The sequence below is a fragment of the Zalophus californianus genome, chromosome 9 (genome assembly GCF_009762305.2).
Source record: "Zalophus californianus isolate mZalCal1 chromosome 9, mZalCal1.pri.v2, whole genome shotgun sequence".
NCBI lineage: Eukaryota > Metazoa > Chordata > Mammalia > Carnivora > Otariidae > Zalophus > Zalophus californianus.
The window spans coordinates 45,065,126-45,081,470 of NC_045603.1; the positions used below are offsets into that span (position 1 = coordinate 45,065,126).

The 16,345-nt window shown below is 43.6% G+C and overlaps 1 protein-coding gene across 3 annotated transcripts in view; it reads right to left on the bottom strand.

Moving 5' to 3' along the window:
- Positions 1-16,345, bottom strand: part of TPH2 (tryptophan hydroxylase 2) — an 88,718-nt gene that overhangs the window by 50,269 nt on the left and 22,104 nt on the right. For all 3 annotated transcript variants that reach the window (XM_027594360.1, XM_027594361.1, XM_027594362.1), the window contains exons 6-7: positions 7,596-7,792; positions 2,743-2,878 (exon numbers count right to left, since the gene is read on the bottom strand). In XM_027594360.1, coding sequence (XP_027450161.1) covers positions 2,743-2,878; positions 7,596-7,792 — 333 coding nt within the window. The remainder of the gene's footprint in view (positions 1-2,742; positions 2,879-7,595; positions 7,793-16,345) is intronic.

The following is a 16,345-nucleotide window of genomic DNA, read 5'->3' on the forward strand; positions in this document are numbered from 1 at the left end:
CCACCCCCATCATCTTTCTCAAACACAATTATGTGATCATGCTTCAGAACCTTGGATAGCTCCCTACTGCCTACAGATTTTAGCCCAAATGTCCTAGTTTGACAAATGATCATTTACACTGTGACCTGAGAAAAACATCCCATCCCTAACACACACTCTATGCTCTGGCCACTCTGGTGTAACAAGCTTTGCTCATTTATGCCTCTTGTGAGCCTCCACAACTTTGCACTTGCTGTTTCCTTGACTTGAACACTTTCCCCTCCCTCTCCGCCCTGCCTTGGACAAAAACAATTTCCTATACCCCGTTCCAGACCTCCCCACTCAGTTTATACCCTCTCTGAAAAGCCTTTTAGGACTGCTCCCTCCTCTGTACTCCTCTAACACTTTGTACACACCCTCATCATCACCCCAACCACACTCTTTCATAATTATTTATGTTTCTATCTCCCCTGCCAGAATGTGAGCTGCTTTAAGAAAGAGCTGCTATATTTTATTCATCTTTGAATCCACTGCCCCTCCCTGCTAACACTGCACATAAATGTTTGCTGAATGAATTGGCTGAAAGTACTTTGGTAAAAATGTAACATGTTATCCCAAAATTTTATAGACTTCTGTGTCTAAAATCTCATTTCTTTGCCCTCTCTCTCTGCATACTTATTGGCACGCTATCACAGGTCTCAGGGGGACCAGTTATTCAAAAGGAACTAACAAAGTGCCTGCTATTTGTAAACAGGGCCATTTGTAAACCCTCTGGGCTAGATTTAGAGATTGCCTTTCTAACTCTGACAATGCTCTTTTGAGTACTCACTCCACTATAAGAAGCATTTCTTTTCCAAATGTCTTGAGTCCTATAAGTAACCTTTGTTTACCCTGAAAACACTTTCAGGGAAGCTGAAAGGAGCTAAAAAGGCAATATAGTGACCCTGCTGGGACCTACCTGGTAAGCAAGCCAGCCTCCAGCTGCCTAAGAGAAGGAGTGGAGACTCAGCTCAAATCCCTGCCTACTTCCACCACCAGCAAACTACTCAAGTGCTTGAGCCTCCAAGGACTCTCTGCTCCCCAGTGAAGATCATGGCAGTCCATTAATCACAAGATGATTCTAGTAAGCATCACAAGCAAAGTGATAACCCCAGTATCCTGAAGAACAGTGGGTAACAAATTTGGGTAAGATGAGGGGTAGACACTCATTCAAATGGAGCCCAAGGGGGGAGAGACCCAGTGACAACTCCCAGCCTTGGGGTCTTTGGCTCTTCTCTTTTCTCTCTACCGGGAATGTTCTACCAGGAGATATTTGCATTTAGGTCTCTGCTTGAATGTGACCTCCCAAGAGGTTTCCCTGATGACTCAATCCAAAAGAGCACCAACCATTACTGGTCATCTCCTCACCCTGCTTTATTTGTCTTTCCAGCACTTTGAGCACATTATAGCACTTGTATCTGATACATATTGCCTATGTGTTTGTATGCTGACCATTATCCCCCACCCCCACTCATTCACCCCAGAGAGCAGGGACCTTGTCCTGTTCCTAGACCATGCAAGCACACAGTAATCTCCTCATAAATGTTTATTCATTTTTTCAAAAAAACGTACAAAGAAATATTCAAGTAGTTGACAATTTTGGCAAAGATGTAAGACACAAGTTAAAATGTTAAAAGCCAGCAAGGCTAAATGCATGTAATAGATGGATGATAAGGAAAGTAAATGACAGATATGCTGAGGAAGGAGTGATTGTGCATGGGGATGGCAAGAGAATGTTTCCCAGAGAAGATGGGATTCGTGTCTGTCTCGAAGGCACTGGAAAATTCAGTTAAGTTTGAGAAAACGGGCCAGTGTTTCACCCTGGAAGACTCTACAGTCCATGTGTGATAAGGCCAAATGATTAACACGTGAGGATTCGCAGCTTACCCAACCCTTGGCCACCCACTATCCAGGAGAAAACTGATAAATGCCCCAAAGGTAGATTCTCTCAAGGAAAGCTGACAGAGTCAAAGAAGAATCACAAACCCCATATACATCGAGAGGTGGTGGGTAGGACTGGAGGAGTGTTCAAGAAACGAAGACAGCAGGAAGAGCACAGCACAACGTTCTGAGTTTCCGGGGTGGGGGGGGGTGAAAAACACTAAGGGAGAAGGAATCAGTCATGAGCGTTACTAAGAATTGCCTTGTCGGGTGTGCGTGAACGTCCTTAATGAGGAGAAGCCTCCTCACTAGACAGGTGCGTGAGTCCTGACTGTGTCGATGTTGACTTGTCCCTTTGTGCTTGCATCTCCTCATCAGTAAAACCCAAAATAATAACCTACACGGTGGGATCGCTGTGAGGATTAAATGAGTTGATGAGAGCTGCACCTGGCATGTCAGGATTGTCTTTATTATTAGAATTTTGAGCCCTGCTTCTTTCAACGCAACATTGACCTAATAATGGTCTCTATGGAGCATGGCTTTATACAAATTACACGTTTTAAGGAGCAACATCATCAACAGCCTGGCCAAAGTGAAAGGGTCAGTGTTGGGATAAAGTTAGAGAGGCAAACTGAAGTGAGACTATTGGAGGCCCTACATCCCCAGTTGACGAATCCGATCTTTCAGTGACCATTGGCTTCTTTAGGTGAGCACGGTGGCCCTCAGATGAAATTATTTTGCAGGTAAAAGAGGGCCTGAGCAACTTTCCAAGTAAAGTGAGCATGGACCACTTGACAGAGTGGTGGTCCCCATCCAGCCTAGGAATGCAATGTGGGTACTCACGGTTCTGGAGTATAGAGGGGGTCTGAGCCATGTCGGACGTACTGAGTACAGTGGAACACTCTGTAGGCCAGTCCCGCCAGAAAGTCTCTCGGACTCAGGTATCCAGCCACCGGCCTCACGGTAAAGCCTGATCTTTCTGAAATGACAGAAAGAGCCAACTAAATATCAACTCGACAAGACTTGAGGGCCCAAGCAGGGTGTCCTATTATTTATAAGGATGTTCTAGAAACAAAGTAATCAAGGTTTTAAAACTCTTGACAATTGAATGACATCTACTGTTAATAGCCATCACGTTTGTGGCTTCTGATTACTAAAATATACTCCTGCACGATGGTTTCCAGGGAAACAAGACATTCATTAAAATGGAAAGAAAGGTGAAAAAAAAATGTTAAGGATTTAAATTCAGAAGCCGAATTAGGATAAGAAAGCTCAAATTCACGGGACAAGATTACAACGAAAGCGAGGCTTACACGTATTACCTGGTATCTTTCTCAAAGACACACCCTTTCCACCTGTATGTGTTCAGTTAACACACAGCTAATTCACTCCCGTCACTAGCCTGGTGGAATCAGTTCACACCACGGCTTTCTACTGTCAACACCCCCTACCTCCTTCATTCCATATTGCTGTTTTCTGTGATATTATGAAAACAATCATATTAATTACTGTCATTTGAAGAGGTACACTAAAGCTCTACATACTCTATTCGCTTATGAGGGGAGGAGACAAAATAAACGGAACACAACATCATCTACGAAGCTGCCAGGTACCGCTAACCCAGTTAGGCTGTGGGTCATCAGTGTTCTCTGTTTAAGGGCTACCCAAGGCTTTCTTGTGGTGACAGCCCAGCAAATTTATAACAGGAGAGCTACCCTTGGCTCTGACACCAGCATCGTACAGGCTCCCATTCTTGAAAACCTCATCTCATTAGGACAGCCTAACCTCAGAATGGTTAGAATGGTTTTAAAAGGCAAGAACCAATTAAGCTTATAAATCCCATTCTGGGATTTCTGGTATCTACGTGAAAAATATTCCTGTTCTCAGGCCTCCTCAGACCCATAATTCTAACAATATTATGTTCATTCTAAAAGCTTTTACTTTGGATTGTTCCCCACTGAATATCAAAAAGATAAATGTATTTTTCTTCTTTTTCTATTTTATGTCAATTAAACCACTATATCCCACGTGTGGAACCTGAGTGGTGGTACACAGAGGGATGTTCTTTATTTGAAGTTATGTATCTTATTTTTATATAAATTTTTTAAAAATATGTAACTAACACATCAAGAACTTTGAATTTGTGGATATCATTGTTTTAAAAGTTTCCTTTTTAAATAAACTAGGTATTTAAAAGTGAGTCAGTTAAAAAATAATAAAATAAAATAATTTAAAACACATACATTTACATTATGCTTGCTATGTGCCAATGAATGATGCAGACTGAGCTCCCAGTGTCCAATTCACAGGGGTCTTGAAAAATAACAGCAAGAACAATAGCAAGAATAATTAAGACTCTGCTATGCTTAACATGTGTCAAGAAATAAATTTAGGGGCACCTGGGTGGCTCAGTTGGTTAAGGCTCCAACTCTTGGTTTGGGCTCAGGTCATGATACTGAGCCCTGCCTCGGGCTCCAAGCTCTACGAGGAATCTGCTTGAGATTCTCTCCCTCTGCCCTTCTTCCAACCCCTTGTGTGCACACGCTCTCGCACTCTCTCAATAAATAAGTAAAATATTTTAAAAAAAAAAGAAAGAAAGAAAGGAAGGAAGGAAGGAAGGAAGGAAGGAAGGAAGGAAGGAAGGAAGGAAGGAAGGAAGGAGGAAGGAAGGAAGGAAGGAAGGAAGGAAGGAAGGAAGGAAGGAAGGAAGGAAGGAAGGAAGGAAGGAAGAAAGAAAGAAAGAAAGAAAGAAAGAAAGAAAGAAAGAAAGAAAGAAAGAAAGAAAGAAAGAAAGAAAGAAAGAAGAAATAAAGAAAGAAAGAAAGAAAGAAAGAAAGAAAGAAAGAAAGAAAGAAATAGGGGCACCTGGGTGGCTCAGTCAGTTGAGTCTGCCTTTGGCTCAGGTAATGATCCCAGGGTCCTGTGATCCAGACCCCCATCAGGCCCCTGGCTCAGCTGGAAGTCTGCTCCTCCCTCTCCCTCTGCCTGCCGCCCCCCTTGCTTGTGCTCTCTCTCTCTCTCTCTGTCAAATAAATAAATAAAAGCTTTAAAAAAATAAAAAATTTAAAAAAGAAATTTTTTCTTAAAGAAATAACTTTAGGGCTTCTAGGTATATCAGTATCAATTAGTTTCCCTTCCCAACTACCTTGTGAGGTAGATAAAATGACTATCTCCACTTGCAGAGAAGAAACTGAGGCACAGAGAGGTTAAGAGAACTCATCTGAGGTCACACAGCCAAGAACTGGCAGAGTGGGGATTCAGTCCAGGCATTCTGCAGCCAGAATCCATGCTATACCATACGGCCTCTCATAAAAATATTAAGTTGGGCGACAGATGTGGCAAAAATTATGGGATGGTATTCTAATTACTGGGGTTTGGGAAACAACGCAGTAAAAAGCAATTCCCATATATGAGCAATCAAGCTCATGGTAAATCTATAATATGCACATAAGTGTGGGAAACAAAGAGGGACATGCCAGAGGCAAGGCCTTTAGGGCGAACATAATCCAGTTAAACAACAACATAAGGCATTATGTAATTAAGCACTAATTAAGTGATACTGATTAGTGGCTCTCAGTCTTTTTCCCCGTAGTAACAAATATCATGGATGACGTTCACACACGGGGCTCTCCCATCGTGCTGGGCGTGGTTCTCTGTGTACCTGCTCTCAGACCACGCCTACCTCTCCCCTGATACACACGTGATCCAGGATGAACTCCGAGAGGAAAGGTCCTGGTGACAGTTAGGATCAGGGTTCAGACAGGAGGCGGGACTTGCTCTGAGTCTTAAAGAACAGGTAGAATTTGATAGGTGGAGGAGAGAGCATTTTTCTAGCAAGGGACAAAACCTAAGCAAAGGTGTGGAGAGCCCACAGGTAGAACGGAGGGTTTGTATGGCGCAGTCATCACTCTACACAATCTCGGAAAGCCAGGTGTGGGCTTTGAATTGAGGCTGAGCAGTTCAGAACTGGAGCATATAAACCAGAGATCAGCAAACCATGGCCCGTAGTCCAAGTCCAGCTTGTCCTGTACACCCTACGTGCTAAGAATAATTTTTACTTTTTTTTAATGGTCACACTTAAACAGTTATCTAAGTACTGACAGAGGAGCCTCCATTTTGCCCACAAAAACGGAAATATTCACTATCTGGCCTTTACCAAAAAAAAAGTCCAACCCCAGTCAAATCAAAGGGGAGCCACTGAGAGCTTCTCAGCAGAGATGCCTGGAAGGAAATGATGCTTTAGGAAGTTTCATCTGGAAAGAGAGGGCAAGAGAGTGGAGGGGAGAAAATACGGGCATCAAGGTTGTAAGATGGGGACCTCAGTTTGGGTGCAGGCAGTGGGTAGGCTCACGATGGGTAGCAAAGCTAGAAGTGGCCATTGGTGGAGGCTGCAGCAAGCTGAGTCATAGCCTCCAGAGATGCCCACGGCCTCACGCCCTGAACCTGTGTCTATGCGGCAAAACGGGTTTTCCAGGATTTTCAGGTGGAGCGATTACCCCAGATGACTCAGGTGGATCTGAGATAATTACAAGAGTCCTGATAAAAGGACCACAGGAGGGTCAGAGTCAGAGACGGAGATGTGACCAAGGAAGCAAGAGGTTGGAGCCATGTAAGGAAAAGGCCAGGAGCCAAGGAATGCAGGTAGACTCCAGAAGCTGAAAAAGGCAAAGAAACAGAAGCCTCCAGAAAGAGTGCAGCCCGGCCAAGACCTCCCATCTCCAGCACAGTAAGGTAATACATTCGTCTTATTTAAGTCACTAAATTTGTGGTGTTGTCTTATAGCAGCAATAGGAAATTAATACAAAGATTGATTACATAGTGGGGAGGGTGGGGAGGAATTCAGAGGGGAATCCTTATAGGTGGGCCTGAGGAGTCTAGAGAATAAAGTGTCACCGATAGAAAGAAGGTAGGCAGGCGAGGAAGGGAGTTCCAAGAAAGAAGAAAGCAGCAAGGCTTTTACTTTTACAACTGTGCGCTTGAGACAGGGGGAAAGAAAAGAACGGAGAACCGGGGACGCAACCCCGGGGAAGCTCAGAGGAGGGAGTGGGGCCCCCGTAAAACCTGGCTTCCTCCCGCCACCCCTACAAACTTCCCCAGTTGCTGTCCCAGGAGAGCCAGTGAGGAGCGTGACCACACAAGGACATGAACTTGAGCTGACATTCTGTCTCATCTTGTTCCATACTATATCAGCCATGAATATAGCCCCGTCACATAACGTATATATAAAAATATTTCTTTGATTAATTGACTGGTTTCCCCCAAAGGAAAGTCACTAGTGCTCAGCATTATCCATGATATTTCTTCATGCGATATGTAATTTTTAACGAAGCAAATAAAATGTCACCTTTGAGGTCATTCCATCCCCACGTAGCCCGCACAGAGTAGTTCCTGGACCAGAAAGAGCTCAAAGCTGAACTTGCAAATATCCTTTGGGGTTTAACACCTAGAACAGCCAACCACGAGAGACCCCCCAAGCCCCTGAGTGGTGTGAACGGCTGGGTCCCTCTCCCTGCCCACAGTCCCTGCTCTGCTTCCCGCAGGTGGCCTGGGGGAGTTGCTGGCTCAGTGCTCCTCTCTTTAAATCCAAGAGAGCTTTTCCTTTCTTGTAAAATGGGCCATTGCTGCCCCGTGTGTCCTTGGGAGGCAAGCAAGGATGTTGGCTAGGAGGGCAAGAGACAGCCTGTGTGAAGCCTTACCTTTCAGAAACACGGAGACGTCTTCGAGTTGAGGCACGTTGTCCTCCCTGTAGCCACAGTATTTAGTCAGCAGAGGGAAGTTTTTCAAATACTCCCGGCAAGCATGAGTGGGATAGAGCTTGGAGAGCTCTCGGAACACGACGCCCCACGTCTTTGTCTCTTCCTCTGTGTACTCCACCCTGGGAATGGGCTGACCGCTAGGCAGGAGAGAAGACCAGTGAACGACTCTAGCTCTGGAACGGGGTTAAATATCTTCTCACCTCACACCTACCATTAGTCAAGCTCCTGTAAAGTGGGGCACCTGAGGTTCTTAAAGGATCCCAGGAAGAATTATTTTTTTAAATAAATGCTAACCTTTTAATTTTGTGTGTATATTTGGACTTCCATATAAATGATTTGTTACATCTTCACACATCGTTATGGAAATTTGATAACATTTATGTTCTTACACTGAGATCAGTAACGATTAAGAATTCTTGGTTGAAAGAAACTGGTTTAGGTACAAAGCTATGCTCTGGAAGCCTTTTCTGCAATCCCCTAAGGATGGCAATAAATGGATGTTGTCTCTAGAAAATGAAATTGCCTGTGGGTTCTCTTTGTCCCTTGTGGGGAAACCACCCCAATTTCCAAGTGTAATTTTGAGATTTTTGTTGTTGTTGTTCAGTGAGTAAAATGTCTGGGAACTACTAAAAAAAAAAAAAAAAACCTATACTGAATTCTTGGGGCGCCTGGCTGGCTCAGTCAGAGCATGTGACTCTTGATCTCAGGGTTGTGAGTTTGAGCCCCACATTGGGTATGGAGATTATATAAAAATAAAATCTTTTTAAAAAAATGGGGGGCACCTCAGTGGCTCAGTTAAGTGTCTGCCTTCAGCTCAGGTCAAGCTCTGCATCAGGCTCCTTGCTCAGTGGGGAACCTGCTTCTCCCCCTCCCTCTGCCTGCTGCTCCCCCTGCTTGTGCTGTCTCTCTCTCTCTGTCAAATAAATAAATAAAATCTTTAAAAAAATAACATAAATTTTTAAAACTATACTGAATTCTAAAGTGAGAGATCTGCACAGTGCACAATAGGGGCATTCATTACACATCATGCTGGGAGGTTCATACATTAAGCTTTCTCACTTTAGGAGGGGGGGTCAGCAAACTTTTTCTGCAAAGGTTCAGAAAGTAAATTAAATATTTTAAGTTTTTGTGTGCCACACGGTCTCTGTCACAACCGTTCAGTTTTGCCATTGTATCTCAAAGAGAGCCAGAGATGACATGTAAACAAATGAACATCGTTGTATCCTAATCAAACTTTCATTACAAAACAGACAGATGGCTAGTGTTGACCTACAAGCAGTAGTGTGCTGACGTCTAGGTCAGAATAGTGAGAGGTGGCTCGGGACTGGAACGGGCACGGAGAGCTTCCTGGAGGAGGCTAAGCCTCGTGGGCCAGGTGAGATCTGCCAGATCCCAGAGAGAAAGGTGACAGAGGAAGTGCTGTAACAACAGCCAGCAGCCATGAGCAGGAAACAGCTCCAGAAGCAGCCAGGAACCAGCAGAAGGAGGGCAGCAAGGACATGTGCTTTTGCAAGCTATTCTTTGACAGACGAGAATCCGAATTTAGCCTCCGATTAAGATACCTATTTTAAAAGTGAAATTAGGGTTTTGAAAAACCTATCAAGACATCCTCAACAGCCACCTGCAGCACTGCCCCCTCCCCACTGCCTACCCTGACCACCCGTCAGAAGTTCTGCCCCTGCCGTCAGCACATATATACATACAACATATGGAAGTCCAAATATACACACATAAAACTAGGAATGCTACCTCTGCCATCTACAGAACCCAAGCTCGGGCAGCAGCTGCCACTCAGGGTGCAGCAGCTGCAGGACCCCTTCAACAAGCTGGGACCACCAGGAGTACCCCGCCCCCCCACCCCACGCCTGCGCCCCCGCCCCCGCCCCTCCCCCACCGAGGCAGTAAAGAAGGGAAAGAGGACAATAACAAGATGAAGTTAATACACAGATCCCCCATCCCCCAACCAGCTCTATACTTCAGGGTGTTCTTGCCAAAATACTTTCTGTTTTAAACTTTAGATCCAAATGTGGTTCCTACTGCCCCAAATTAATTTTATTTGAAAAAAAATGAACTGAGGTGCATGAGGGACAAGGGAAGAACACACTTAAGAAAGAACAAGCAATTAGCATTTGCTTTCTCTAAGTACCAAGATTGGGGCTCACGCAAACCAAATTAGAGATTAGCCTTGTTTAAATTTGGCTGTTGATAACAAATAAAAAATTACAACCTGACAAATATTTGCTGAGAAGATCAAGACTGCTAAGGCTTAGCATCTGTGATAAGTTTAGAACGAAAGCTTGAAATGGAAAGATAAAAATAGAAAGGATGCAAGGAAATACATATATAAACGGTCTGCCTCCAGTTCCAGAAAATTCAACGAAATCAATTTGAGTCAGGTAAGCCAACAAAGCTAATAAGAGCTGGGCACAAGCACGAGGTAGGAAGGCGATGAGACTGAAACAGTAAAAGAAATATTGAGAAGCCATTTGAGAAGAATCGTTAGGTAAAACTTTTCCCTTCGATAGGAATCTGCAAACCTTCTGCATTTCAAAGGGGAGCTGAATATAGCCAACAGCAAGCAATAGAAGAAAAGCAAGTGTGAGCTAGAATGGGAACAAAGAGCTTTACGGATCTGTTACTTAATAACGAATTTCCAGCATTAGTCCTGGGACTATAGATGGTCACATACATTTCCATTTGTTTCCACTTGACCGCCCTGCCTGGGGGGCTCAGTAGCCTACTCTCTGAGTTCTCCACTGGTGCATGTAGGATTGCTACCCTGATGGCAGATACGTCTGTCTCTGGTCATCTCAAGCTTTCTCATTCCACTCTAGTCCCTAGCCCCAGGTCACTCTTTAAGGCAAATGTTTAAAAGTCAACTTCATCACAAAGTAAATGCTAATTTTATCCATTTTATTTCTATGATTAATAGCCAAAATACCGAGATCCAAGAAAAAATAAGAAATTTCCTATTTGTCTCTGTAGCTAATAAAATTATATAATAAAAACCCATCTTTCAGAGGTCACTATGGGCCAGGCACTTTTCTAAGTTAATTAAGTGGTTGTTTTTTTTTTTTTTTATGAATTAATCCACTTGATTCTCACAACAATTCCGTGAGGTAGACACTATTATTATCCCCATTTACACATGAGGAAATTGAGGCTCAGGGAAATTAAGGTATGTGTCTAAAATCATGGGGCCAGGCTTAAAACCCAGTCAGTCTGGCTCAAGACTGGCTGTAGTCTTACGTGATTGGTATATACCAATGAAATAAAAAATGTATTCCAGAAACCAACTTATTTTCATATACCAAACTGAAATAAGGCTTGTAGGCATGCATATTTATACATAGAAAATCGCATATACAATCACATGTAATCATGGTACTTGCATGTATCTGTAGATCACATAAAGTACTTGCATACTGATTCACTTATTAATTCCTCTCAGTAAGACCAGAGATAGTGTTTGGAGCACTAGGAATGCATGTATGTTTTTAAAACCTTGAAATTTGACATTTGGAAAAATAAAAATTATAGTCATGGGAAAAACAGAATGCATTGCCCTTCTTTGCCCTTGTCATGGATTAAGGTTTTTTTGTGTGAATTGTATATGAGAAGAATGACAGGAGGGTGTCCTGATCTTTTTAGGGCCTAGGAAATATACCCATAATCATTGTATATCTATGTGTGGGTACACGGTTTAATGTTATGGAAATAGGGTGTCATAGTTCAGCATCCTAAAACTCTGCTCTGGCCCAAAATTAAAGTCTCTTAAGTACTTCACATTCTAGAGAAAGCCCCAGCAACTAGAGCTAGCCAGCTTATTAAGAGGGCAGCAGAGAGGCACCTGGGTGGCTCAGTCGGTTAAGCAGCCAACTCTTGGTTTCAGGCTAGGCCATGATCTCCTGGGTCGTGAGATCGAGCTCTGCGTCGGTCTCCATGCTCAGCGGGGAGTCTGCTTGAGGATTCTCTCTCTCCATGCCCCTATGCTTCCCCTGCTCAGGCATGTGTGGCTCTCTCTCTCTCTCAAATAAATAAATAAATCTAAAAAAAAAAAAAAAAAGAGGCAGCAGAAATGGCCCTACCACTAAAAAGTTTCTCTCAGAGGGCACCTCGCTGGAACATGTGACTCTTGTTCTCAGGGGTTGTAAATTCAAGCCCCACACTGGGGTGTAGAGATTACTTCAAAATAAAACCTTTAAAAAAAAAAAAATTCTGTCCTACCACCCTTCCCAACCCACCCCCAAACCTCACCCACCAGTCTAACAGGAAATAAGAGAGGCACAGGATTATGGGGAAGGCCAGTGTTTGAGGGAGAGGACAGGTTCTTTCCCCTTCCCCCAGTGAGGAGAGTAGGCTATGCCATGACATTTTAGGAGGACTGCCCAGGAGAAGTGGGGCCTGGCATCACGTTTCCCAGCTGGACCCTGGCTGAGCAGCAGGACCCCAGGACCCTCCTGGTGTGGCCACCAGTAGAGAGACATGAGGGTATCTGGAAGCTAGGAGCATAGTGCTCTATGAGAGAGAAGAGGGGACCTTTGACGTGCATCCTCTGACATTTGAGGTTCACATGAACATGGAGCCAGATGCCCAGTGGGCTCTAGAGATTTCTGTGAAATCCGATGTGATGTGCCTGGGAGGAAAATGGAGAAGTCTCGTCCCATCTAGTTCTGCCTAACTCTCAGGAGGCAAAGGGGATCCCATCACTCCTGTTTTGTGAGGGGTTCCCAAGCTCTAGCATGCACAACCTAGAGAAGGGGTCGGTGGCATGACCACTGCCAAGGCCTGCAGGGCACATGTCTGCAGGGATGGAGGTGGAGGGAGGGGGGCTGGCCCAAGAAACTATACATAACACTCTGCAGAGACCATTTCAACAGAGGCCACCCCATCAGAAAGAATCTGTCTAAGCCACGGTGAGTGTGGCCTGCAGTCTGCCCACCACTGATTTTCTAACAACCCTGTAAAAAGGTCTCAGCCGCCTCCCCCCGCCCCCCAGCGCTCAGGGGAGTGAGGTCCTAGAAGAGAGAAGGAAAGGTGCACACATGCACACTCCCTCCAAATAACAGAGGGGGAAGGAGGATACACTTTGAATCAAATTTGAGATTAATCTTTTTTTTAAATGAATGGGGACTAGGCCTTAAATCCCCAAATGAGACTATACTAATAATTGAAAATGATAGCAAATTAGATGTTGCTAAGGAACTTGCTTCCCAGCAGGAAAGGAGAATTCAACACAATACAGTGGAAAGCAGCGAGTGGGAAAATAAAACCATTTGACCGCTGGAATAAACCCCAACAAGATGAAACTTCTCAACAAACTAATGTCATGTAAATACTGTAATTAGACCTTTAGGGAGTCTCCTCCATTTGCATGGAATTAGTTGGGATCCCGGAATTCTCAATAACCCCCAAAATTATTATTCACAGATCCCTAAATCACTGGAGAAAAACAGATGCGACTCTCAGGAGCTTCTACTCACTGCAGATTCAGCCCTCTTGCCAAAGAATGGTAAACTAACTCTTTAGAAACACAACAGGAAACCAACGCTCAGTGAAGACAGAACTGGGAAAAGCACAACAGCGGTCACCGCGGAATCGAGGCTTGATGATGAGAAAAATCCCTGGAGCAATAGGTTACTCAGAGATGACGACGAACTTTCTTTGGAAATACCGAAGGCTGTGGGAGGCATCTTTCTGCCTGTGACGTAAAATGCCACTCTTCCTCAAGGCAGGGGTATGATCCTAGAAAACCTGCTTGGTCCCCACAGACGGGACAAAATAAAAAAGTGCAGAGCAAAAGTATATTTATAGATTTTGTAGGTAAGTCCCAAGCTTGTTCAAGTTGTTTAACAAATATGTTTTGGATACGGAAATCCAGAGACACATACCCCACTGAGGCTGAAATTGTGGGAGTTCTTCCTCTAGCCAGATGAATAAGCAACAACGCTTTTTTGTTTTATTTAATGGTTTCTTTGATCTTCTCCTCCAGCAGGTCCAACCACAAGGCTGGACTTTTCTTATACTTTTTTTTTTTAATTTGGGGGATTGGAAAACATTTGATTATAGTGGTACACTCTGGCTGTCTCCTGGAGCCCTTGCTGTCTAGAATTCCAAAGGTGAGATGCAGTTTCTTTGCTTGCGTTTTCATTAGAGGAACTCCAGCGTTGGGAAGCACTTCACTTATTCAGTGGAAGAAGATGTACAGGCTGCAATTGACAGTATTTCCATCAAGATGGCAAGACTGGCTGCAACACAAGGCGGATTGTGTTCTTTGAAAACAGTTGGATCTCCTCAGTGGCAAGAACCAAATGGAGCAGAAGGTAAACAGAGAATCGGTTAAGGAGATGGGTGAATCTGATAGAAGCAGTTAGGAATGAACTCATTTTTTATTTGATTTCATTACATGTTCCTCAGGCCAGGAGATGCCTCACTTATTCAAAAGCTGTTTATCTGCCTGGAATAGACTGTCCCTCTCATCTTTGCCTCATCTTCCTTCCCTACCTTAGACCCTTCTCTCTTGATTGACACTTCCACCTGGGAGTTGGCAGAAGTGAAATGAGAAGAGATGAAGTGTAAAACCCCATCAACTTTGCAACTCATTAGCAATTAGCAGCTCCTCTAAGGTTTTGGACAGGGCCTTTGGAGAAAGAGTATAGAAACATGAAGGCAGGAGGTCTCTATCTTTGTTCCTTCTTGACTTATGACACATGCATGTGCTGCCTCCTCAAGGAGCATACCCTGAATTCTGCATAATTTTCAGGGAGCTATCTGTAATTCAGCCTCTTTCTTTCCCATCCAAGAAAACATATAAGACTATGGAAGAGGAGACTGACATTATTCTAAGAAGAATCTTTATTTCGATCCAATGTAATTTTTTCAAGATTTTATTTATTTGAGAGACAGAGACCGCATGAGCAGAGGGGAGCGGCAGAGGGAGAGAGGAAGCAGACTCCCCGCTGAGCGGGGAGCCCGGTGCAGGGCTCGATCCCAGGACCCCAAGATCGTGACCTGAGCTGAAGGCAGATGCTTAACCAATTGGAGCTACCCAGGAGCCCTCCCCCCAGTGTAATTTCTTGAAAAGAAACATTCATCATTCACAAAACTTACTATTGATTGTCACAAAGCATTTGTTACACTTCTCACAACTGAGGTCACACACTGGTGTACAGAAATTTCAATCAGTATTTGTGATCTCATGTAGCTGGTGACCATAATGTCACCTCGTACTGTGCCAGTTGGTCCCACCTTCACAAAATAGTATCACCTGCAGCCAGGTGTCTTGAGCAGAGAGCTGTAGGGTCAATGGGAGTTGAACAGGAAGATGGCTTGTGCCTCCGAGACCAGAAAATATGTTGCCACAAGCCAGGGAAAAAAAAATCCTAAGTGGAGTCAATGGAATCCATTAAAGTTTAACCAGAAAGCCAAATGCCATTTGTTTCTACTGATTTCCCAGAAGTCAATGAGAAAGTCTAAGCCTCCTGCATTTGATAAAGTTACACTTCAGGATTCAGACCATAAAGGACACTCAATAAACTTTATGATGAAATAGTGTCAATACTACCCGGGGCAGGGCTGGGGGGTGGGGGTGGGCGGGCGGCATAGGGGTGAAGGGGGAGTAACATATCCAAAATATTAATCTGCTAAATCTATTCCCCCATTACAACATATGCTCCTTGAAGACAGGGGATTGTTTGCTCTTTCATTTTTATATCCCTCCTACCCAGAGCAGAGTCTAGAATACATAACAAATATTATTTGTTGAATAAGTAAATCAATCTGGCTGAAACAAGCCACAAATGTAAAGGTTGAGAAGAATTATAGTTGTGTATCACAAAGTCTAGCAGATATGCATTTGTCTTACTTCATCCCTGCCTCATATTTTAATTGCTATGGAAAAAACAAGTCCAAAGACTGAGAATTTTAGTAAGTTTCCTGGTAGATTCCAATTATCCCCACGTACTACATACTTTATATGTAAGGGTTTTCTTTTTTTCTAATTTTCTTAACTCAGCCTCCTAGGCATATCCTATACTTGTAGCCACAGTTTTCATGAGGAAATTTCGAAAGCAGCATATTCAAACCCATAGGGACATAAAAGCCAAACTTAGCTAAACGAAGAGATGTTTCCTTTGCTGGACTTCTTAAGGAATGAACTTGCAGAGATGTTTCCAAAGCTACAGGGCATGATGATTGAAAGCAATTTTTCAAAAAGGAAACTCACAAATCAGTACAATGACATAACAGCTGTCTGAGTTATATCCAGATTTCAAACCATTGAGTTGGTCTGACATAAATAAACTGGCTCGATGAGGGGTTCATTTGGTAAGGAGAACCGGGCAGCCCGAGACATGTATGTTCACCATAGAAGTAGACGAAAGGCACAAACTCATTTTCAGCTAGTCCCCTAGGCCAGTCAGGTAAAAGAGCATTTGTGATCACATATTTTATTTGCTTTTGCAAATGAGTTTTGCACACATGAATTTTCGCAAATGAGTCTATGGGCCCTAAGGAACTTTCGGATGGTAGCAAACAAAAATGTTAGTTTGTTTTGTTCACATTGTTAATATTTGTGCTCCTTTGCAAGAGACATAATGAAAATAAACTACTGCACCTTGGGAGCCTCAGGGAGAGTGAAAATTTAACTCCTGGAAATTATTTGTTTTTATTTGTCCCGTGCACCCCAGGAT